Source organism: Ranitomeya imitator, chromosome 5 (assembly GCF_032444005.1).
Source record: "Ranitomeya imitator isolate aRanImi1 chromosome 5, aRanImi1.pri, whole genome shotgun sequence".
Taxonomy (NCBI): domain Eukaryota; kingdom Metazoa; phylum Chordata; class Amphibia; order Anura; family Dendrobatidae; genus Ranitomeya; species Ranitomeya imitator.
This window is the reverse complement of record NC_091286.1, coordinates 154,677,769-154,702,859: the sequence shown is the minus strand read 5'-3', so window position 1 is coordinate 154,702,859 and position 25,091 is coordinate 154,677,769. Positions and strand designations below refer to the sequence as shown.

Sequence of the window (25,091 nt, the reverse complement as noted above, 5' to 3'; positions counted from 1 at the left end):
AGCACCTTCTCATCCCAGCACCTTCTCATCCCAGCATCACCCCACCTTGCCTCCTGTGACCCTGCTCTGCCACCGCCATAAGATACTGTAAATTCGGACAATAAGACGGACCCCCATGTTATAAAAAAAATCTTTTTTTCTGCAATTTTCACCCCAAATTTGGGGTGCGTCTTATGGTCCGGTGCGTCTTATAGTCCGAAAAATACGGTAGATTACTGAGTGCAGTGGTGAGGACAATCTCCGTTCTTAGATTTAGCATGAAATAGAGCTCAGGATCTGTGTATACAATGTCTATAGACAGTGAGCGGCTTATCACAGGAGAGGCTTATCACAGGAGAGGCAAAGCTAGGCGAAGATGCACATGCTCCTGTAGTCCAGAGGATGATAAATCACAAGGTGATATAGCTTGCAGAATAACTGGACAGTACAAATCTGGACAAAACCACTACCTCATGCTGTCCTCAGATTACATAGCAAAAATCTGCTGGCAGATTCCATTTTCAGGACACAAAACACCAACGTAAAACAGAAGATTATGAAATGGGTTCAATACATTGAGTAAAAAGACTTGAGTAAAAAGGTAACAACTGTAAACCTGCTGTATCTTCTGAAACTTGAAAAGCTACACATGGCAGTGGGATTTATCATCTAGTACAGTAGATCTAGTTCTGGAAGTAGCCAACTCTCCCCAACACAACCAAGTTTCTGAGGGCAAGAATGCTGACATTCATAAATGCACTCAAGTTTCTGATCTGGATGGATTGACACTGCGTAAATTCGTTACACTAATACTGAAAACTTCATTTTAAAGAGTAAAAAAAAAAAATCTAATAATATATTCACACACACACACATCAGATTGTCTGGGTTGCAAGAAGTATCTTTACAGCTCCTATTGCACCATGCTTACCATTACCAACAGTCTCACAAAGCTTGGGCACTTCTCGGCCGTTCAGCATGATTGACCTAGGCTCTCGACTGAACAAAAATAGACATTTCTCACCATTACTTCTTAGGCTTGCTTTACCAAACTGCATTAATCACTGAAATGATATAACTTTGTATCCTGAGTGTTACGGGCCATAGAATTGATTTAACAAAAAGCCATTTGGACGGTCACACAAATGAGTAAAAACACTAACTACCATGCATGTTACATAATAGGATATGTAATAAGTAGCTAACCCTCACCAGTGGTAGGAGACACAAATGAATAGATACTAAACAAGGTCAAATATAATGCTTGGGTCACTATCCCTGACAAATGGCTCTTTACTGCACCACTGTACTGCTCCATGGCAGCCCTGACACCAGCGCAAACATGCATATTATTTGGTAGTGAGTAGAACATATCCTATAAAAATTACCCAAATGTGTATAATGTATGCCCCGCTTATCCCAAATCTATGGAAACTTGTTTTATATACCCCGAATGATCATACATACAAGATGTGTCACGCACTTGTCAGGAAAGCTATGTTTTGATGAATACCCTGCGCAATTGTGCCGAAATGTAAAAAATATATATAATTTTATATCGAACAAATGTCTGATAAGCCTGGGAAAAATACTCACCTTTGGTAGATAATCCAATAAATACCATGTGCAAAAATAAAATAAGAAAATCCCTCATTTATAAAAGCTAAAACCTTGTTATAATTATATTCACAAATTAATGCACTGGGTTACACATGGAAAGTATAACATTTCAGATAAATAAATGCGAAGAAACGTAAACAACATATTTGAACAAAATAAAAAAAAAAAAGTGCTATAAATTAACTTGCCAAAAAAGATGTGACAACTCTCTCCAGCCCTAAAAATATACTATGCTAAGCAGGTCAATGAAGAGCAATGCTAATAGTGTGCCTTCGACGTGCTTGAATACTATGTTAGTGTCCCCACGGCTTCATGTTTCGCAACGCGGCTGTTTGACAGCCGCAACAACTGCATGGATAGACTGTCTGTCTGTTAGGCAATCCCTGCATGTGTTGGGGCTGTCGAACAGCCGTGGCGACTCAAGCATACTATCCGAACACGCCGAAGATACAGCATAGAAGCGTGCTCGGATAACACCTTATCCGAGCACGTTCACTCATCATTAAGGACTATGCCTAAAAGGCTGGACAGCTGGTGGTCACTATGCTCCCTCTACAGAAATTATGACCAGAGGATACACACACAAAACATAACCACAGTGCCACATCAGCAGCCAATATACCACCATAAAACCCTGTAACAGCACAACACCCCATAATAACTTAATAATAGGAACAATTCTTTCAATATGAGCCTCAGAAGACTACGAATTGCCCTCATTAACGGCTATTGTTTATACACAGAATAAAGCAGCACTTCTCACTTAGTCAGATCTGGCTCCACCTGTGCCATTCTGTAGTGTAATCACAATAAATAAACCCGATAGAGCTCTCGTGCATTTTCCACCCAAATCTTCGGATGCTCTGAAGCCGCCTCTTCCATGTATCTATATATTGACTGTATTTTCCCGCTGAGTTTAGCTCTACATGGGACACCCTCATATATAGCCACAGAGTTGCTCACAGAAACTCCACAGCATATTACAGTACAATCCATGTACAAGAGAATTTTAGCAAAACTCATTTCCACACTGGAGAGATTTTCCAAGTCAAAATGGACCTGCATTGTGAACTTCACCTCCTTCAGTGCATAGGATTGAAATCTACATGCAAACAGAGTCAGAAAATTATGCCCCATATGAAGCTTCCCTATTCGTGGCAATGGATGGAAGAATAACTAAAAGCCTCAATCATTAAGGGTATGTGTCCACGTGCGGCTGCACAGAGCCGCAGCGTCAGACACGCAGCGTCCAGATGTTACAGCATAGTGGAGGGGATTTAATGAAATCCCGTCTCCACTATGCGTGGTAACACGCACGCGGCGGCCCTGCCACTCCGGACATGCTGCGCGTCTTTTCAGATCGCGGTATGTCCGTATATCTTGCGGCGACGCTGCGTCGCCGCAAGATATAGCACAGGGCCCTATGGTGGGGAGCGATGATGCCGGATGTGTGCTGTGAACACATCCGGCATCATCGCGTCCCAGAAAGGGGGTGGGGCTTACCGCAGAGCGGCTAAGCCGCTCCGACGATACCGCCGGCCATCCTGAAAGTGGACACATACCCTTAGTGTATGATAAAATCAATTTTAACCAATGGAAAGGGTTTTAAACAAAATGGGTGGTCATTAGGGAATTACGGTAAGTTACAAGTCATGCAATTTTTTGTTTTTAGTCTAACTAAATGCGTAATATCAATCCCATATTCTTTTGTATCATAATAATCTTTATGAAAGTAGATCAAAATGAGAACAGAGAGGGATCAACAAAGATTTTAAAGAGAATCTGTCAAATTTTTCATGTTAAACCGGACACTGGATGTAAAAGTGGCAGTATAGCCAAATAAAATGTTTCGTTTTTTTTTTTTCTTCCACAGTGCAGAGATTTTAAAGTACTTTCCCCCTAAGGAGTTAACACCAACTTGGATTTAACAAAAGTTATCAGGTAGAAGAACACATCCAGTAAAAGCTACCTGTGTAATGCTGTTCTATCATAAGCAGGCAGGAACACACTCCCACCATAGTTTAGATCTCCACTGCCCTGATCTCCTGGTCCAACAGAAGCAGAGATCACTAAAACTTTTCAGATAAGGTCCCTGTGGGAGAAGGGGCAGCACAGCAGAGTTTAGCTGTATCACATTACAAGCCCTTCTGTCAGCTCTTCTCTCCCAGATCACCTCTGCTGTACTGCCCTGTAATAGTTTTCTGTTGTGTTCAGATTTGGAGTTTCATTATGTCTCATACAGGAGTATCCCCCAAAAACTGCTCCTTTGTGAGACAAACTGACAGCCTGCTCTGATCTCACTGTAGAGTGACTACAAGATGCCCAGAGAACAAGAGACATACATTTTACTACATGTTACTCACCGGGAAACCTGCTCTAAGCTATGGTGGGGGAATGTTCTTTCTGTAGTATCTTGCAGCCTGCTTATGATTGGTCGGCATTATACAGTAGGAAGTACACAACCCCAGTGGAAAAACTGATAACATCCACTAGGGCTTAATCAAATTATTTGCCTTCTAATGAGAACTTACCAATAGCGCCACAACGGAGAAGCAAAATAAAAAACAAAATATAAATATCTCATACATAGTTCTGCTCTGTATCATATAATTTGTCCAGTTCAACAAGAAAAAAAAAATATATTGAAAGGTCCTTTTTAAAAGGTCATAATGCTCCAATATTTGCCACATCCCCTTAAATCTTTACCAAGCAAAACTGCACACGTTTAGAGCTGTGTCTGGCATTGAGGCTCAGTCCCACTTAAAGAGGTTTTCCCACAAACAAAAGTTCCATGTATTCACTAGATCTCGGAAAAGATCCACAATTGGATGTGATTAAAAATAATGTTCCTGTGCTGAGATAATCTTATACATGTGCCCCTGCTGTGTACTGTGTAATGGCTGTGTCTGACCGTACTGGGACATGTCCTGTTGAAGAAAAACTAAAAGTGGCTGACGTAAAATAGGATTTTTCAATGATTACTTTAACCTTACACATTGGACAACCATGGGTGAATAATCAAATAGTTACTAGGGATCATGGCTAACTTCACCGACACTCATTCATATGTTATGTATCATTCTCCACTGGAAAAAGATTGCTATGCTGTAATCCATCCCAGGAAGTGTTACGTGCTGTAGCTTGTATCACACTAACAGATCTATTCCATGTGACACAATGAGGCAACAGGATATAACAATTAATTCATGTTCAGACAGGTTTCTCCAAAAATTACAGCTCATCTCTAGAGGCCCCAGGAGGAACATTTTGTGATCAGTTTACCTATTATAATGATTTCTTTTACAGTATTGTCAAAATTGGAGAACTGCTTTAAAAGGGAAGGTCTAGTGTGGACCAAACCTTCTCAAAACATGGTCCACCAGGCCTCATATATGCTGTAAAACCAAATCAGATCTGTTTTTTGCTCTAGAGCAGTTAAAGAATTGTCCTGGCTCTTCCATATCAGGTGATTAGGGTTGGTGATATCACAACAAAAATTACTCATTGCAGGATTCAGCAGGCGTGACATCAATGGCCCCACCTGCCTCCCCATACGGGAGTGGAGCCAGAATAACTCCTTAAGGAGTTTATGCCCTTATTCATACATAAAGACAAAAATTATCTGAAAAGGTATATTAAAAGGCTCACAAGACGCTGATCATTTTCTGGCTACTAGATACACTTCGGCCTTGATTCATTAAGACCAGCGTTGTACATGCCAGTCTTAATGAACCGGGCCATTGGAGTAAGATGGGCCCAATTTATTACAAATCGCACTAGGTGCAAATTACATGTGACGCGCACCACCAGCTAGACTGCACATTATATTAGGAAATATCACTGAAGAAGACCATGGTGTAAAATGTCAGCAAAATTCCCTGATTGAATAGAAAAAATACAGTACATGTTAGTTTCAATCAAAGTGGAGGATTATGAGAGGTTCATTTTAAGTAAGAAACAAAACCCTCAAACATTTACTAGTCACAAAAGTGGTCTTCTAGTTACAGAAACTTGATATTTCACAGATTTAATAACGGGACTCAGCTGAAGATACAGACTCATTAAAGTCCAGTTGCCATCTCCAACACTTCCAGCTGAGAAATCTGATGGGTCCAAACAGGGCCGGCTCCAGGTTTTTGAGGGCCCCGGGCGAAAAAGTCTCAGTGGCCCCCCCCTTTAACACATACCATGATTCATGATTGCATATAAACACAGCCATGTAGTATATAACACAGCCCACATAGTATATAGCATAGCCACGTAGCATATAACACAGCCATGTAGTATATAACAGTCCACGTAGCATATAACACAGCCACGTAGTATATAGCACAGCCCATATAGTATATAGCACAGCTACATAGTATATAACACGACCCACGTAGCATATAGAACAGCCATGTAGTATATAGAGACACTTGCCGCATATAGTGCTGCACAAACATTATGGCCCCATAGATGCTCCATACAGACACTTGCCCCATATAATGCTGCACAAACGTTATGGCCCCATAAGATGCTCCATACAGACACTTGCCCCATTTGCTGTTGCTGTGATAAAAAAAAATTCACATACTCACCTCTCCGTCGCTCAGGCCCCCGGCACTTTCAATAATCACCTGTCCTCGTTCCAGCCGTCGCTCCATCTTCTTCAGCGTCTTCTGCACTGACGTTCAGGCAGAGGGCGCGCACTAACCACGTCACCGCGCCCTCTGACCTCAGCGTCACTGCAGAAGACGGAGCGGCGGCTGGAACGAGGAGCAAGTGAGTATCGCGCAGCGCTCCCCTCCCCATTATACTCACCTGCTCCTGGCGCTGTGCAGTCCCTGCTTCGCAGAGCCGGCAGCTTCTTCCTGTATTGAGCGGTCACCGTTACCGCTCATTACAGTAATGAATATGTGGCTCCACCCTTATGGGAGGTGGAGCCGCACATTCATTACTGTAATGAGCGGTACCATGTGACCGCTCAGTACAGGAAGAAGCTGGGGAGCCGGGGACCTGCATGGACTGCGCCAGCTGCCAGGAGTAAGTGAGTATAATTAGACAGCCCCCGGCCGCTCCCCCTCCCCTGCCGAGTCAGCTCCGTGATGTGCCGCTAGCTGAGGGCCCCTGGGGGAGCGGTGGTCCTAGGCACTGGCAGCTGCCTGCCCCTAACGCCGGCCTTGAATGGGCCCCCCTGTCTCGCCAGGGCCCCGGCACTTGCCCGGGTACGCCGGGTGCTGACGCCGGCCCTGGGTCCAAAGCTCAGACTAACAGTACCCACAGAAGACGAATTTTGATGTCGCTATATTGCATCTCAAACTGTAGAACTGGTTTAACCCCTTTTGAACCCCAGCAGCCATCCAAAAGAAGTCAATTGAGAAGCCAAAATTAGGATAACATCTAAAGCTAATCAATACTACGGAAGCTCCATTCAAAACCGGCCATACAGAACTATGCAACAAGTCACAAAGCTGAGGGATTCTAAATCAATCCACAGCACCCCATCTGTGGCTAGTGTTCCAATACATACATGATCAATGACTACATTTCTCATTACCCACAAATATTCAGGTAAAATTCAGTAAAATACTTCTATGAGAAGCTCGTGGACACTTCTGAGAAGTAGGTGCTGCATATAGATGCTACTGGACTGTTAAGGGAAAACACATTTTTCATCCTGTCAGTTACACATCACATAAAAGGTTCTTCTTTGTCAGTTATAAGCTAAAATATTATAATGTGGGTGAAAAGAAAATTTACAATAAATTCCTGAAAAAAACAGCCAAACTGTAATGTTGGGCAGATATTTAGGAACGTGGTAACTGTTCATATGTCCTTGTATGTGGCCTTGTCTGAATACAAACATGATCCTGAGCAGAAATGTGTCAAAAGAATGTGCCTCTTATGGCATGATGTGGAAGAATCACTGAACAGCAGCAGTGTCAGTTGCTGGAGATCAAATCGAAACACTTATTTGCAAAAAGAAAACAAACTGTCAGTTGTCTTAGAAGTACTCCATTACTATTCTCCTATAGCTTGGTGTGTCGTCCAGGCCTGGGCATTAGGGATGTGGAGGTTGAGGCTGTGGCTGAGGCGGCTGCATCCTCTGCTTCTTCCAGTTCTTCCTGCAGCTCCTGGCTGACACTGGATTGGAGGGCAGCAGGCGTCAACCATTCCTTAGGTAGACAGCTTTGTAGAAAAGGGACACAAGAACTAAAGTATGCCAACCGGTTTACCCAGCGGGGAATCTCCTTACCACATAGGATCTGCAAAGAAAAAAAAAAAAACATTGCAAGAGTCCTGCTTAACAAAAGAAAGACTGAACAAACATTAATTGCCGAAACTCGTGTCTTTAAGAGACAGCAAGAAATGCATTCATATTTATTATACATATATATTGTAAGACACAGGCTCATACAGTCCCACCACCTCTGCGGGTTAAAATCGCATTTACAGCCAATTACTGAGCTTAGCAGAGATGGCTAGATAGTCAGCACAAGACCTCTGGCAACAGATTGGCTGCAGTGGTAATTTATCGTAAACGAGATGTCACCACTGAAGCTTAAATCAACAAAAAACTGCAGGTGCAGCTTAGAGGAGGCATCGCAGTTGCAGGAACCTCTACAGGTAAGTAATGCCTAGTTTATTATTTTAAAGCAATATTTACCTGTAGGCCAACTTAGCCCACAAGAAGTTAAAGGGAACCTGTCACCCCCAAAATCGATGGTGAGGTAAGCTCACCGTCATCAGGGGCTTATCTACAGTATTCTGTAATGCTGTAGATAAGCCGCCGATGTATCCTGAAAGAGGAGAAAAAGAGGTTAGATTATTCTCACCCAGGGGCGGTCCCGTTCCGGTCCGGGTCCGATGGGTGTCTCAGGTCCGCTCCGGCGCCTCCCACCTTCATTCCATGACATCCTCTTCTGGTCTTCACACCGCGGCTCCGGCGCAGGCGTACTTTGTCTGCCCTGTTGAGGGCAGAGCAAAGTACTGCAGTGCGCAGGGCCTCTCTGACCTTTCCGGCGCCTGCAGTACTTTCCTCTGCCCTCAACAGGGCAGACAAAGTATGCCTGCGCTGTAGCCGCGGCGTGAAGACCAGAAGAGGACGTCATGGAATGAAGATAGGAGGCGCCGGAGCGGACCCGAGACACCCATTTGACCAAACCTGTTATGATACGGTGGTCTAGGAGCAACATGGAACGAGCTCTGAAGGACGTGGTAACTGTACTGACCGCAGTCCCTAACCTCAACACAACACTAGAAGTAGCCGTGGAATGCTCCTAACTCTCCCTAGGCATCTCGTCACAGCCTAAGAGCTAACTACCCCTAAAGAAAGAAGCAGGAAAACTATCTTGCCTCAGAGAAAATCCTCAAAGGATAGATTAGCCCCCCACAAATAATGACTGAGTGGAGAGGGAAAAGACATACACAGAATGAAACCAGGATGAGCACAGGAGGCCAGTCTAACTAAATAGATAGGACAGGATGGAATACTGTGCGGTCAGTATAAAACACTACAAAAATCCACGCAGAGTTTACAAAAAATCTCCACACCTGACTAAAGGTGTGGAGGGCAAATCTGCCTCCCAGAGCTTCCAGCAAGACAGAATAAATTCACACTGATAAGCTGGACAAACATAGAAAGCACAGAATGGATAAGTCCACAATCTATGGACAGAAAAGAGCAAGCAAAAACTTAGCTTAGCTGAACTGGTCAGGATAACAGGGAACTCCAAAGAGATGTGAATCCAACCAGGAACCATTTACATGTGGCACTGGCTGAAGAAAGAGCCAGACCTAAATAGCCGAGCAGAAGAGACGATAAGTGGAGGCAGCTGATGACAACTAACTCCAAGGAGCAGCCATACCACTAGAAACCACAAGAGGGAGCCCAAGAGCAGAACTCACAAAAGTGCCACTTACAACCACCGGAGGGAGCCCAAGAGCGGAATTCACAACACAAACCGCAGTGGGACCTCCCCTGGGTGAGAATAATCTAACGTCTTTTTCTCCTCTTTCAGGTAACATCGGCGGCTTATCTACAGCATTACAGAATAGTGTAGATAAGCCCCTGATGACGGTGAGCTTACCTTACCATCGATTTTGGGGGTGACAGGTTCCCTTTAACAGTTTCATGACATGTTAATGGGAAGTATCACAAATTAAATACTGGTTGGTACTGATACTGATTAAGTACCGATACTAGTCTGGCTAGTGGGACCCATACCATACCATTATCTTGGTAGTCAATGGTCCAAAAAAAAAAAAAAAAGTTATCCATACCGCAGGAACTTTTCCAAATTCTTTCCCACAAACTTAAATGTACTTTATTGGGATTTTATGTGATACATCAACATAAACTAGCAGGTATTCGTAAAAAGAGTAAAAGAAATGATACATGGTTTTCTAAATATTTTAAAAATATAAATCTAAAAATTGTGATATGCATTTTTATCCAGCCCCTTGTGGTTTGACACCTCTAAATTAGATCCCGAGTGACCAACTGCATTCAGAAGTCACATAAAGTAAATTGAGTCCAACTGTATGTAATAAAGTCTCAGTATAACTAAAGCTGTTCTGTGAAGGCCTCAGAGACTTGTTTGAGAAGACTGGGGATCAAACAGCATGATGAAAACCAAGGAATACACCAGACAGGTCAGGGATAAAGTTATAGAGATGCGTAAAGAAGGGTTAGGTTATTAAAAAAAAAATATAGCTGATATTCTAAACATCTCACAGAGCATTGCTCAATCCATCATTCAAAAATCTAAGCAATGTGGCGCAATGGCAAGAATATCAAGCCACTGCCGTCCACCTAAACTGACATTCAGGCATATAGCGCGTTAGAGAAGCAGCCAAGGAACTCATGGTCACTCTGGTTAGATGGTAGACATCCATAGGTCATGTGGGAGAATCTCGCCACAGGACACCTATTCGTCACATACTCCACAAATCTGGCCTTTATGGAAGAGTGACAAGAAGAAAGCCATAAGAAGTCCCATCTTCAGTTAGCTATGTCCCCTACATGGCTTTTTGCACACATACAGAAGAGGCAGGCTGGGAGCAAATAAGACCAAGGTAGATATTTTTGGGCTAAATATAAAAAGTCATGTGTGGCAGAAAACGAACACTGCATAGCACCCTGAAAACACCATCCCCATAGTAAAAAATGGTGGCGTTAGCAGCATGCTGAGGGTATGCTTTTCTTCAGCAAGCACAGGGAAACTAGTCAGATTTGATGGGAAGATGGATGGAGCTAAATACAAGGCAATCCTGGAGGGAAACCTGCTGGAGGCTGCAAAAGACTGGAGACTGGGAGAAAGTTCACCTTCTAGCAAAACAACCACCCTAAACCTACTGCCAAATCTACAATGGATGGTTTAGATCAAAGCATATTCCTGTGTATGAATGGCCCAGTCACAGTCCAGACCCAAATCACATTGAGAATCTGACAAAACTTGAAAATTGTTTTTCACAGACGCCTCCATCCAATCTCACAGAGCCAGAGTTAGTTTGTAAATTTTTTTTTTTTTAAAAATGCAAAAATGTCAGCCTCTAGATGTGCAAAGCTGGTAGATACATATGCGAAAAGACTTGCAGCAGTAATTGCAGCAAAAGGTGGTCCTAAAAAGTATTGACTCAGGGGGGCGGAATACAAATGCACATTATAGTTTTCAGATTTATATTTTTAAACTATTTAGAAGGCCATGCGCCATTTCTTTACAGTTCACAAATACTTGCTGTCACTGTAGATCTTCGATTGGAATAATGCTTTACTTTATTATTGCAATGCATGTAAATACTAATTTACCTCAGATAAAGCAGATGAAAAATGGTTGCAGTTTTTGTGCATGAGATGATAGGCATTCCCTTTGAATTCCTTTCCAAGTTCTTCAACAATTTTTTCTATGTCATTTTCGGTGAAATCTGTGCTTCCCAAAGCTATAGCTTCCCTAAAAGAAACAAATTAGACATTTAAAATTCTCCCACTTATCAGATCTGGAAAACACATTAAAACAGACTGCTGCACAAACCTAAGGGGAAAAAAAATAAATGTGTGCCCACCATGATAATTAGATGCTAGAACTGGAACATTGATTGCTTTACCAACTATCCACAAGTTAAGTGATATCGGCGCCATTCGTGACCACCACCAACGGTTGCTGCCATTAGGCAAACACAACTAAACATGATGTGAGACTAAACACTAAATGACTAAACACTGGAAACACCCTCCCCCCCACACACACACACACACGTGACCCCATTTTGGAAACTAGGCCCCTCAATGATTTTATCCAGGGGTGCAGAGAGGATTTTTAACCTAAAGGTATTACACAGAATTTGATAACGTGAGGGCATCATTAGTGTTAAGTGCAAGTGCTCGCTACTCGATTTTGTATTGGGATGTTCTGGTATGAACTAAGTACCATGTGTGCTAGAGCAACCCTGATGCCAACTCGAGTAGCAAGCACTTGCGCTTAATACTAGACATAATAAAAGCCCAAGCCATAACCCCAAGCCCTAATGGCAAAGAATGAAAGAAAAAAATACTGAAAAAAGAAAAAAAAAAAAGAAAGAAAAGTGTAATCTGTTTAAGGGGATGACAATTATTGGTTTTTGATCACTGTGATAGAGTCTAATAATAGGAAAAATCCCTGCTGCCGCCAGGTGGCACCCAGCAGATCTCGGAAGGTACACTGTGCATGCGCCAGCAATTATTTTTTCAGGAGGAAGAGGCAGTGAAGGGTATATTGGATGGCAGAGGTACCGGAGGTGTGTGTGTGTGCGTGTGTGTGTGTGTGTGGGGTGCTTGGGGGACATCATTTCTCGCTCTTCTTACGGTGTGTGTCATGTCAGAAAATATCGTAGTTACTTATCGATAACGGTATTTCTCTGATTCCATGATGGTACCACGCAGAGAGAGGGATCCGCCCTCAGGGATAGGAAACCCATAGGTCAAAAAGGCGGGACCTCTCTTCCACCTCAGTTTGGTTTACAGAGCCTTGACGGGACTACAGCTGTAACTTAAATGGTTATTAAACAACAAAATAATTAACTTTTTTTTCCTTTAGAGACACCGCGTGACTAAGTATCAATGGTTGATTACTAGTGTGCACACCCACACGTGAAAGGGAGGGAATATACGGGTGCCGTCATGGGATCAGAGAAATACCGTTATCGGTAAGTAACTGCGATATTCTCTTACCCCATGACGGCACCACGGAGAGAATTTCATAGAATGTGTTTTAGGGTGCTATTACTGCCTCTAAGACCATTCTACCAAAGGTTAGGTCTGAAGAGCAAGATAGTAGAAAAGCCGCGGAGACACCATCACGTGTTTCTCAACGCAAGCAATAAATATCCAGGTCTTTCACCGGGAAGGAACAACCATGGGAAGGGCAGCATCCAAAAAGGAAAACCACCTATGCCAAAACATGGTATCCATCCACAGACAGCTGTTTCGGGGTATTTGCCCCTCATCAGTGTGGGGTAGGAAACTGGCTATTAGGAGCAGTGCCTAGTAAAAGACTATAAACATAAGGATGAATGACCTCGGGGAGATCAAAACAAGCAACAACACGGAGACGCCATCACGTGTTTCTCAACGCAGTGATCCAGAACACTGCCCCCATCCCTTATGGGAAATAGGTTTATAGTCCTTTTACTAGGCACTGCTCCTAATAGCCAGTTTCCTACTCCACACTGATGAGGGGCAAATACCCCGAAACAGCTGTCTGTGGATGGATACCATGTTTTGGCATATGTGGTTTTCCTTTTTGGATGCTGCCCTTCCCGTGGTTGTTCCTTCCCGGTGAAAGACCTGGCTATTTATTGCTTGCGTTGAGAAACACGTAATGGTGTCTCCGCGGCTTTTCTACATGCATTTGCATATTTCCCATAAGGGATGGGGGCAGTTTTCTGGATCACTGCGTTGAGAAACACGTGATGGTGTCTCCGCGGTATTGGATGTTTTGATCTCCCCGAGGTCATTCATCCTTATGTTTATGAAGAGCAAGATAGGTCCAGTTGGTAGTGTTTGAAAAATGTAGAGGGAGAAGACCAAGTGGCTGCTCTACATATCTGGTCAATCGATGCTCCTGCTCGCTCTGCCCAAGAGGTTGCTACCGATCTAGTTGAATGAGATGATCCCGTCTGGAACGGCTTCACTGGATGATGTGTATGCTAGAGTGATGGCATCCCTTACCCATCTCACCAGCGTGGCTTTTGAAGCTTTGTGTCCTTTATTTGGGCCCTGAAAAACAAACAGACCTGCCTTTCCTACACTCCATTATGGCTGTTATATATTGGGTCAGACATCTCTTGAGATCTAATGTGTGTAGAGACTTCCTTTTCATTCTTGGGATTTGGGCAAAAAGATGGCAAGGATATCTCCTGACATATGTGAAACAGTGATGCTACCTAAGGACTACTCTATCCTCTAATATCCAAGTTAGAGGCAGGTAAGCTGAAAGAGCCTGCAAGTCATTAATTCTGCGGGCTGAGGTTAATGCTACCAGAAGAGAAGTTTTCAGGGAGATTATTTTTAAGGAAGCTTGAGATAAGGGTTCAAAAGGCGCTTTAGTTAGTGCAGAAAGTACTAGATTTAGGTCCCAGGGAGGCGAAGTGTGGTGTATGACTGGTTTAGACCTAATTGAGGCTTTAATAAACCTTTTTATCCAGTGATTCCATGCTAGGTCACAGTTGTATAGGGCACCTAATGCTGCGATTTGAACCTTAAGGGTACTTGTTGCTAACCCTTTTCTAATCCTTTCTGAAGGTATTCTAGTACTTCCTGAATTGGGATTTTTCCCGACACGCTGACATTTGGATTAGAGAGGAACTTTTTCCAGACCTTGCCGTAGTTACTGGTTTTCTACTGGACAAAAGGGTTGAAACTAAATTTGAAGAAAACCCCTTTTTTGCTAAAAGTTCCCTCTCAAATTCCAGGCTGTCATATGTAGTTTTTTTACTTGTGGATGATTTATTGGCCCCTGGCGTAGAAGATTTGGGATATCTGAGAGAACTCATGGTTCTGTTACCGACATTAAGCGTAGCCATGGGAACCACACTCTTTTAGGCCAAAATGGGGCCATCATAATTACACTCGCCCCCTCCTCCCGGATTTTCTTCAGAACTAATGGAATTAATGCTATCGGAGGAAACGCATAAGCTAGTTGGAAGTTCCAGGGAATTAAAAAGGCGTCTAGGGTCACTGGATTCCCCCGTGGGTCGATTGAACAAAAAGCCTGTGTTTTCCGGTTTACTGTTTGCGAACAAATCTATTTCCGGGACTCCCCAGCGAGCCACAATGTGGTTGAATATCTCCTGGTTCATCAACTCCCACTCCCCCTGCTTTAACGGTGTTCTGCTTAAAAAATCTGCCACTTGATTCTCTGTCCCTTTGATGTGTAGGGCTGACAGAAGATAGATTGGCTTCTGCCAGTGACATGATAGATTTTGTTACTTCCATCAGCAAGCGGGACTTCGTTCCCCCTTGGTGATTTAGGTATGCCACCACCCTGTTGTCTGAAAGTACCCTTACGTGATAGGAATGGAGGGAAACTAAAAAGTTTTTGAGTGCGTATTCTATTGCCAAGAATTCTTTCATGTTCGAGGAGAAGCGTTTTTCCTCTCTCTGACCAAGGGCTTTGTGCAATTTGATCGTTTAAATGAGCGCCCCCAACCCCATGGGCTCGCATCCGTGGTCAGGGTTACATAAACTGGCCATACCCATGGGACCCCTCTGGTTAAGTTAGCCGGATCTATCCACCAAGCTAGGGAACATATTGTTCGTGAGGAGATTTTTAAGCGCTTTTCTAAATCCCCCTTTAAGCGGAGTTGTGCTTCTAATATTTCCCACTGGAGATCTCTGGAGTGATGCTGAGCCCATTGGACTGCCGGAATACAGGCTGTCATTGATCCCAACACTGACATTGCCTTCCGTAAGGTGATGACTGGCGAAAGCCTTAATTGGGCTATTAGTTGTATCATGTTGGAAACTTTCGTCCCCAGAAGACGGCATTTTTGTTTGTCGAATCTATCATTATTCTTAAGTACTGTTGTATTTGTGTTGGAATAATCCTGGATTTTTCTAGATTCAGCATCCAATCCAAATTTGACAGGGCTGTCATCACCTTGTCTAACTGCAATGGTATGAGGATCTGCCCAATACTAGGAGGTCGTCCAGATATGGGACTATTAGCACATCTTGTTCCCTTAAGTGGGCCATCACTTCTGCCATCAGTTTTGTAAATACCCTCGGGGCTATGGCAAGGCCGAATGGGAGAGCTCTGAACTGATAATGTTTCAGTTCTCCTTGCATTATCACCGCCACTCTGAGGTATTTCTGGTAACTGGGATGGATGGGCACATGATAGTATGCATCTTTTAGGTCGACTACAGTCATAAAACATGAAGGATGAAGGGTTCTGACAGGTTTTTATTGTTTCCATCTTGAAACTCGGTCACTAGATATTTGTTTAATTTTTTCAGGTTTATTATTGTTCTGAAAGTCATATCTGGTTTCGTTCGAAGAAAAAGGGGAGAGTAAAAACCTGTGTCTTTTTCCTGTTGTGGGACCTCTTGTAAGAAAATTCTTTGTGAGAAGACTGTATATTTCCTTCTGCAGGCCCAGTTCGACCTCTGATTTTCTCTGTGGTGTTATCACAAAATGGCTGCGTGGCATTGTATGAAATTTTAATTTTAGACCCGTCATATTTAGTGTCCACTCGCTTCCTGATATTCTTTCTCAGGCTTGGAGAAAGTATGTCAGTCTCCCTCCCACCTGGGGTGTACCTTCATTGGGATTGTTTCTTATTGTCCGGTTTGTTAAAAGATTTAAAGGCAGAGGCTTCATGTTTATCTTCCCATCCGTCTTTTTTTTTTTGGGGGGGCGTTTACGCATTAATTTCCTGCCCCGAAAGGGCCGATTGTAAGGTTGGTTAAGAAACCCTGGGAAAGCTTTCTTCTTGTCTATAGCCTTTTCGAGGAGGTCATCTAGGGTAGGGCCAAACAAAAATTCTCCCTCACATGGTATAGAGCAGTGTTCCCCAACTCCAGTCCTCAAGAGCCACCAACAGGTCATGTTTTCAGGATTTCCTTAGTATTTCACAGGTGATGGAATTCTTGTCTGTGAAGGTGATGCAATTATCACCTGGGCAATGCTAAGGAAATCTTGAAAACATGACCTGTTGGTGGCCCCTGAGGACCGGAGTTGGGGAACACTAGTATAGAGCATAACTTTGCTTTAGTTTGTAGGTCTCCTGGCCAGCACTTGAGCCATAGTGCTCTTCTGGCAGCATTCGAAAATGAAGCCGATCAGAGTCTATGGAAGCGTCCGCCAAACATGCAGCAGCACCCCTCATTACTGACACGGAATCCAATATTGATTCCCTTGAGGTTTTATTCCTCAATTGGAACTCTATGTGGTCCAAACACACCATCAATGCTCTTGCCGTGCATGTAGCAGCTATTCCTGGTTTTAAACCACCCCCCCACTAGCCGCTTCCCAGGAGCCTTTTAAGAAAACTTCGGCCTTCTTGTCCATAGGGTCCTTAAGGGTCCCCATATCTTCGAAGGGTAACGCAAATTTTTTAGAGGCCTTTGCAATAGCGACATCTATTTTTGGCGCTTTTCCCCAGGAAACACATGCAGGGTCATCAAACGGATATTTCCTTTTTTGGAGCTAGGAGGACTTTTTTGTCTGGCCTTGTATGAAATTTTAATTTTAGACACATCCTTATTATATTTAGTCCCAGGCTTGGAGAAAATATATCAGTCTCTCTCCCACCTGGGGCTTACCTTCATTGGGATTGTTTCTTATTGGCCTCTTCCACTCCTTTATTATGGTCTATTTTTTTTGTTTAACAGGAATACCCGGCGTTTTTTCTGCTGTAAGCCGCTGAACATAAGGTCTTCCGCCGTATTTTTTTTTTAAAACTGAGTGTCTGCCAGCCCCATAGTTCTAACCGCTTTTATGAGCGCATCCGTTTCCTCTATAGGAAAACAGTTACGACCACTTTCTGATGCGGACAGGGAACTATCCAAGCTATATTGGGTACTGTGTTCCTCACTAGAACTGGAATCCGGGGATTTACGTCTCGATTTGTGTTTCCTCTTAAGGCTTTTTACGTTTTTCAAGGCATCTTCCACCTGGGATTTAATCAGTTCTTTAAGGTCAGATGCGAATCTTGGAGATTCTTCACTTAAAGTTTTCTCTATGCAAATCGCACAGAGTTTTTATACCCATGTAGCAGGTAAATCTGCAGAGCAGATTGCACACACTGTGTTTAGTTTTTGCCGTACATTTCTTTCCCTAAGGGATACAACAAAACCCTATTTAGAATATGTACATTCACGGAGGTCACTTACCCTCCTAATATGAGGGAGATACTGGTTCAGGTCTTGGAGATGTGTCCTCGATTTGAACCGTCGCCTTTCTTCTGGATCCACTGGAGCCTCTGCTGCATTGGGATCCCGAGCTGTGGCCCCGAGTAGGCTGCTGTTGTTGTCGCCGTTGCGGGTTATGCTCCAGGCGTTTCTTCGGTGGGGATTGCAGAACTTCTTCTGCGGGTTGCTCTGTTCCACTCATGGTGAATCGCTGAGCAGCGGTTTCAGGCCACTCTACTGTTTATATTCCCCACCTGCAGCGCCATTAACTTCCGGTTTAAGAGGCACCCTGCGCTGACCCGGAAGTGACCCGCAGCGCATGCGCACTAACCTGCGGCCTGGTCTCGTGCGCACCCATGCTGGCAGCCGGCTCCCGGGAGCATATCGGCACTCCCTGTCGGCGACCGCCGCCACCATCCCCCCCAGAGCCTCAGACCGGCGGTAATTTACCAGGTAGCCGCCGCTACCTATTACCGGTCATTTGTAGAAAGGAAGAGGCAGACCGGATTCCTCTTCACTGCCTCTTCCCTGCACATACGCAGGGCCCGCTGACCCTGGATTGTGCCTTCAGGGATGGAAATCCACCTCGACCGCGGCAGGGCCCCCTGCTGCCTGGATTCGGCCAGATGGTCCCTGGTATCCCGCGACGACGGTATGTTCACCTGTAGGTTCCCCGTCAGGGACAGGAAACCGAACTGAGGGGGAAGAGAGGTCCCGCCTTTTTGACCTGTGGGTTTCCTGTTCCTGAGGGCGGATCCCTCTCTCTCCGTGGTGCCGTCATGGGGTAAGAGAAAAAAGGTTTTTAAATGGGTGGCTTATTCCAGATCACCATTTTAAAATGACAATGAGCGAATAAGGCTCCTTAGCGGCCGCTATTTTAATGTGCATCTCCGGTTGTTAAGGGGTGAAATAGAGAAGTCAAATGCTGCTCTAGATCATAACCTCCAGTGACCAGCTATTACTTTTGTGGAAACCATGTCTGGTCAAGGCAAAGGAAAGTAGCATTACACAAAGCCATGTGTGCATGCGCTAGGTTCAAAAGAACAGCTCTCCATTTTCGCATAACGAGGGTCTAAATTCAAAGGAGGGGAGTCCCAATGAAATACTGTGTCCAGTTCTGGGCATTTTTTTTTTTTTTTTAGAAAAAAAAAGACTGAAAAACTCTAGCAAGTTCAGAGAAGAGCCATCAGGATTGTGAGCGGACTACAAAGTATGTCTTACGCGGAACGGTTTAAAGGATCTGGAAATGTAGACTTAATAGTTGTCTACAAATATCTGAAAAGATGTCACAGTGTAGAAGGATCATCCTTATTGTCATTTGCACGTGGAAAAATGAGAAGCAATAGAATGAAACTGAAAGGGAAAGATGCAAATTAGATACTAGAAAAAATGTTTTGACATTAAGTGTGATCAATGAGTGGAGCAGGCTGCCATAAGAGTTCTCCTTCAATGGAATTCTTCTAACAGACAGACATCTGTCCGAGATGATTTAGTGAATCCTGCATTGAGCAGGGGTTAGACGCGATGACCCAGGAGGTCCCTTCCTACTCTAACATTCTATAATTGCATGAAATGAACAGGTTATGGTTCTAAGACAGTTCCTTTAACCCCTTTCTGCCATTGGACGTACTATTCCGTCCATGTGGGGTGGGCCTTACTTCCCAAGGACGGAATAGTACGTCCAGCGCGGCCGACTGTCAGCTGCCTATCGCAGCTGACATCCGGCACTATGTGTCAGGAGCGGTCACGGACCGCCCCCGGCACATTAACCCCTGGCACACCGCGATCAAACATGATCGCGGTGTGCCGGCGGTATAGGGAAGCATCGCGCAGGGAGGGGGCTCCCTGCGGGCTTCCCTGAGACCCCCGCAGCAACGCGAGTCCACATGGCCTGAATGATCAAATTAACTATAGTTGCTTTATTTGTATTTCTCCCCTATGCCTCTGTTTTTACGGTCTCCTTTTGGTGTTACACAGTCAGTGTTATCTGATCATGCCTAAGTCCTTACTATGCTCACCCAATTTGGTCATGGGGTTTTCATGATTAACAATTATAAATTTTATACCATTCGTTTTTCTGGTATAGGGTTTTCTTTTCCATATGGAACTATAAATCTTTGAGCTATTTATTCCAAGCTCTCGTAACCATGTTAAAATATGCGGCCTCGCAGCTTTTTTCTATATGTTGCTGCCGGCACTCGTGTTATTGTACACGTAGATATAGCTCCTGACATAACCCTCAGTGGCTTCTAGTCGCTAAGCAACGGCCACATCCGGTCAGCGCTTTGCCACATATTAAACTGATAAGAGGAATAAATGATCTTCGTTATGAAGAAAGATTAAAACAATTACATTTAGTCTAGGGAAGGGACATGGTTAGCATTGTTGCTTTGCAGCGCTGGAGTCCTGGGTTCAAATCCCACCAGGGACAACATCTGCAAAGAGATTGTACGTTCTCCCCGTGTGTGGCTTTCCTCCGGGTACTGCAATTTAGAACAGCCAAGCTCAAGAGCTGGTCACAGTGGGAAACAATGACACCTTCAAAAAGGGCAGAAGAAGAAAATACCGTACATCTTTTTCTGAATAATGATCTAGTCAAAAGACACTCAAGACATCCTGAGCTACTCTGATTCACCCAGTAAAAGCGACATCGGAACAGATACAACCGCGCATGTGCCACTGATGGTGCCTTTTTGCTGAAGTTCTAATTTTTTTTTATTTTTAAAGAGACCAGAGAACTTACTCAGTCACAGCGATAGTGAAGGAGGCAGGTCACGGACAGATCAATGCCCAGTCATTCACACAGGAGGATGACCGGAGGGGCCAGAGCACCAACATAAGACCCTGCGCACAGTCCCGCCCGATGATTACAGGAAAACACTGATTACACAAAAATCACAAAAGTGATTTCTTCACCGCAGGTACTGTATCATTTAAATCAGTATTGCAATGTTAATGTGGCCATGTCTGTTCTTTATTTAGCAGAATCCCGCTGACAGGTTCTCTTTAAGATAGACAGCTTGGCAGTCTGACCCAAATGGGACCTCCCCCCCCCCCAAGAAAAAAAACAAAACAAACACTAGAAACCTGGTGATCCGCACAAGAAGAAATGATAAGGCGTGTAGCAGCTCTCCTCCCACATACATGCTCACACTGTCATGCTTTTTATGCTTTGCTTTTTCCCATGCTTTGTTCAGTAGCCACACAAAAGGCTTCCCACCACGTGGCAAGCACATAATTACATCCCTGCCTGCACCATAAAGTAATGGGAGTGCTAACATTCAACACAGATCTCGCTACATTTCCAGTAATCAATGTAGTACATTATTAGATTGCAATAAATGAATCTGAATTTTCTACAAAAACTAAATTTATTCCCACAAAAAATATTGTAGGAACACAATCACCTACAATAAGGACTTGTATGTCAGACGGTTCTTCATCCATTAGAAGTCATTACTAGTACATGCACTTACCAGCTTCACCTTATGTGCAAAACGAAATCCAAACAAATATACTGTATCTTCTCGCTAAACTTTAAAGAGCTGCTCCATTAAAGGTATCTTGTCTGAATCTTCAGATGCCAGTGGGATCTGGCAGTGCTTTTTGTTCATGAAGAGCTCTGACTAGCGGTGGATACCGCGTCTCTGCCTGCCACACCGTTCACCTGGGCTCCCATGTATTACCAGTTACCCGGTTTTTGGACATTTCACATCTCTGCAGATTCACTCTGCTACAGTGCTGATGTGGGACACTTTTACATGTGGTCATTCACGCATATCTCTAATCCTGCACATTGTTACTGAAGAAGGCCGTCTATTATGGCCGAAACGTTTGCTTTGATGACTACATTAAATCATAAAATTCCACTAAGTTGAGTGCCTAAGTTTATTTTCTCTTTTGTTCATGAAGTGACCTGTAAGAGGTTCTGCAGCAGCCCACTTTCCTCACCTTAATGAGAGCAATGTGCACACTGGACAAGGCTGGCCGTGCAAGGGTATGGCAGGCATGGCGCAAAGCTGAACAACCATCTAATATGTGTTGACAGTCTTATTGTGCTGCAGAAACATCTAGCCATCTTCAACTACTGCAATACACAATCAAAAGCTGTATTTGGGGGATTTCTGTTGCCCCATCCTTCATTTTCATTGGCCTTACTGTAGCGTAAATTTGTGCTATAATCACAAAGTAATCTACTCACTTAAACTTAAATGTGTCTCCAAGTTCTGAAGAATCTCCAGGTGAGATTTCGAACACACCAGAAAATGGATATGGGTGACCACCATAAGCAAATTCTGCATGGACAGAGATAGAAAAGTTTCATTGTAAATACAAGCATACTGTTAGACAGGATACTACACATCAATACAGAGAGAATCATACAAACGATGCAAAGTCATTTTCTATGAAATTAATAAATTATTCCAAGGGTTCAGATTGAACAGATGCTCACCCACCTGGCATGTTGAGATAAGGACCAAGGGCCAAGGAAGGTTCAGACCAGGATCTGTGGGATGTCTGTGTTTGTGTATCACTTAACTTTCTAGATTTGTAAGAAGTCTACACGCTTTGAATAATTTTTATTTCCTGGAAATACTCTTAAAAAGGCAGTCAGCTTTTTTTGCCCCTAAATTACTATCTCACCTTATTACATAAACCAATATTTGTAAACATGTGCAAGTGTTAACACCAATCTATCCTAATCAGGGAGGAAAAAAAAAAGCATTTGGGTAAAGTACATACCATGTGGCTATGTATTGTCCAAATAAGAAACAGTCATGCAGTGTATACTCCAACCCCACTAGGCTGGACGGACATGTTCCAGGCCAGTAGGCTCCACCAGAGAGATGTTCAGCAAGCCATGACAGGTGCTGCTGGAGCACTGACTGTTCCTGCTCTCGATATGGATGCCATCAAGATAACTAGTCTAGTTTTGTAATTTAGCTTGATTGTCTGTGGCGTTGGCACTACAGACAGTTTATTGAAATCGGGTTGTCCAATCTTGCAGCATCCCCCATGAATCCAGCTGTGGAGGTCTGCCCAGTTTTGAATTCAGTGCACAGCTGCAGACTGTAGTTGGCAGCAAGTCAGGTGACGAGAAGAGCATGGCAGCGCAACATCCGCTGACATGTGCTCCTAGCCATGTGGCAACCAATTAACGAAGTACAGGCTGACGAATGGTGCAGAACTGCTTTATAGAGCTGGCGCATGCCTCCAGATCTGTAGGTGCACGTTGCTGATCATTTGCGTTTTTTTAGAGGTTTTGCGCTATAAAACCACAAATAATCTGGATACATTAAGCATCCTATCATTTTTAATGAAATCCGCATAATGAACCTGCTCATTATTTTTGCGTTTTTTTTGCGGTTTTCCCACTGTCTAATGCATTGGGAAGTGTCTGGGAAAAACCGCGCAAAAACCGCGTCAAAACCACGCAAAAAAACGCATGCGGATTTCATGTGGAAATCTGGCAGAAATGTCTGGATTTCCACAGGAATTTTCTGCATGAATTCCTGAACGTGTGCACATAGCCTTACATTGCTAAGGAGATTGTCCACTACTTGGACAAAACACCTGTTAAATTGCCCCGTGTAAACTATAAGCATGTAGTCACCGCTCCATTCGCATGCTTACCGTTCTGTCCCGGCTGGATCTCCCCCAACATTGCTATGCCACGGGAAGCAATCAGTGGCCACTACTGGGTTGCTGTGTACTCACTTTCCTCGGACAAGCAGAAGTAAGATGTAGCAGCCTAATAGCAGCCACTCATTGTTAACCCTAGGGAGTCATGCAGGCAATGTCACACCAGACCCAGTGCAGAGATCAATAAAACAGCACCGGTGCAGGAGGCGACCATCTTATTTTTATTTCACATTTTCTCCAGGTAGTGGACAACACCTTTAAATTTTACTGGACTGAAGGGTGTAATACAATAATCTAATATATAATTGCCTAGAATACTACTTCCTGCAATTTTTTTGCCAACTTCCTGTCCGGAGCTAATGTCCGGAGATAAGTGACGTCAACAGTGTCCAGTGTCTGATTGGTTGCCGCCTGCTGCGAGCGACCAATCAGAAACGTGCCGTACTGTGACACACTCCGCCCGCCATTTTGGTGTGATTTTTGAATTTTTACCTCACAGCAAGTTTCTACTGCGTGGAGGCGGGCCCAGTGACGTTGCTCTTCAAGCTCCTGCCGAATTTCGAGTATATATGGATTCTAGACTCCCGATTCTTTAGAATCGGGCTGCCATCTAGTCTAAAAATATTTCACATGGGAACATTGGTTGTTCAGCCAAACATTGGGATATCACCTTAACCCCATTTTCTCCTCATGATGCAAGAGAACGATGAAGATAGATCAGACAACAAGTTTTAAAGTTAAAATGAGGCTCATGTGTGTCGATCCTGATGACACATGCTTGGTATGACGCACCGTAGAAGGAGGGGTTGTTTCACCATTTACCTGTGTATAATAAAAACAGATACCATACTTCCCGCACCATACCAGCAATGTCGGCACTGGGTCTGCTGGCACTCATGTAACATTAGGTTGTATAAGCGCTGCAGCCAATCAGCAGTCACTGACATGATGAGTCTTTCACATTCCCCTTGGATGTCCGAGTTCCATCAGTGGCCATGGATTGGCTTCAGTGCTCACATGGTATAACTGTCATAAGAAATACAGAAGACCGGATAAGAACATCGGTGGAACAGTGCCGATGAGAAAGGTGAAAGTACTTGACATTTTTTTTAATTTTTTTTTTAATTTTACAGGGGAGATTGCACAGATTTAAGTATGGATTGTCCAAGTAGTTGACAACCTCACTAAAAGGGTATACAGCACCAGGATTTTATCTGAGAGAAGCAAGATTTAGGAGCAGAGACCCCAATTCCAGTAATGCTTCACTAGCTGGGTTGCCAAATGAAATTTTGATAAAAAAAAATGATAAATACTTACGGGTAATTTGATTTTCCAGAACCATGAGAGCACCGTGAGAGATGGCATCCGCCCCCAGGAACAGGAAACCTGCAGCAGAGATAAAAGAATGGGGCGGTCCCTCTCTCCTTAGTTTGTTTCAGAGTATGGAAGATGACCGCTTTGTTAGTATACACTCA

General features: G+C 43.8%; 1 protein-coding gene across 2 annotated transcripts in view; it reads right to left on the bottom strand.

Annotated features, from left to right (window-relative positions):
• Positions 1 to 6,565: 6,565 nt before the first annotated feature.
• The window catches only part of DESI2 (desumoylating isopeptidase 2), a 59,863-nt gene continuing 41,337 nt past the window's right edge, over positions 6,566 to 25,091 (bottom strand). For both annotated transcript variants that reach the window (XM_069769225.1, XM_069769226.1), the window contains exons 3-5: positions 22,175 to 22,268; positions 11,393 to 11,534; positions 6,566 to 7,847 (exon numbers count right to left, since the gene is read on the bottom strand). In XM_069769225.1, coding sequence (XP_069625326.1) covers positions 7,611 to 7,847; positions 11,393 to 11,534; positions 22,175 to 22,268 — 473 coding nt within the window. In that variant the 3' untranslated portion in view covers positions 6,566 to 7,610. The remainder of the gene's footprint in view (positions 7,848 to 11,392; positions 11,535 to 22,174; positions 22,269 to 25,091) is intronic.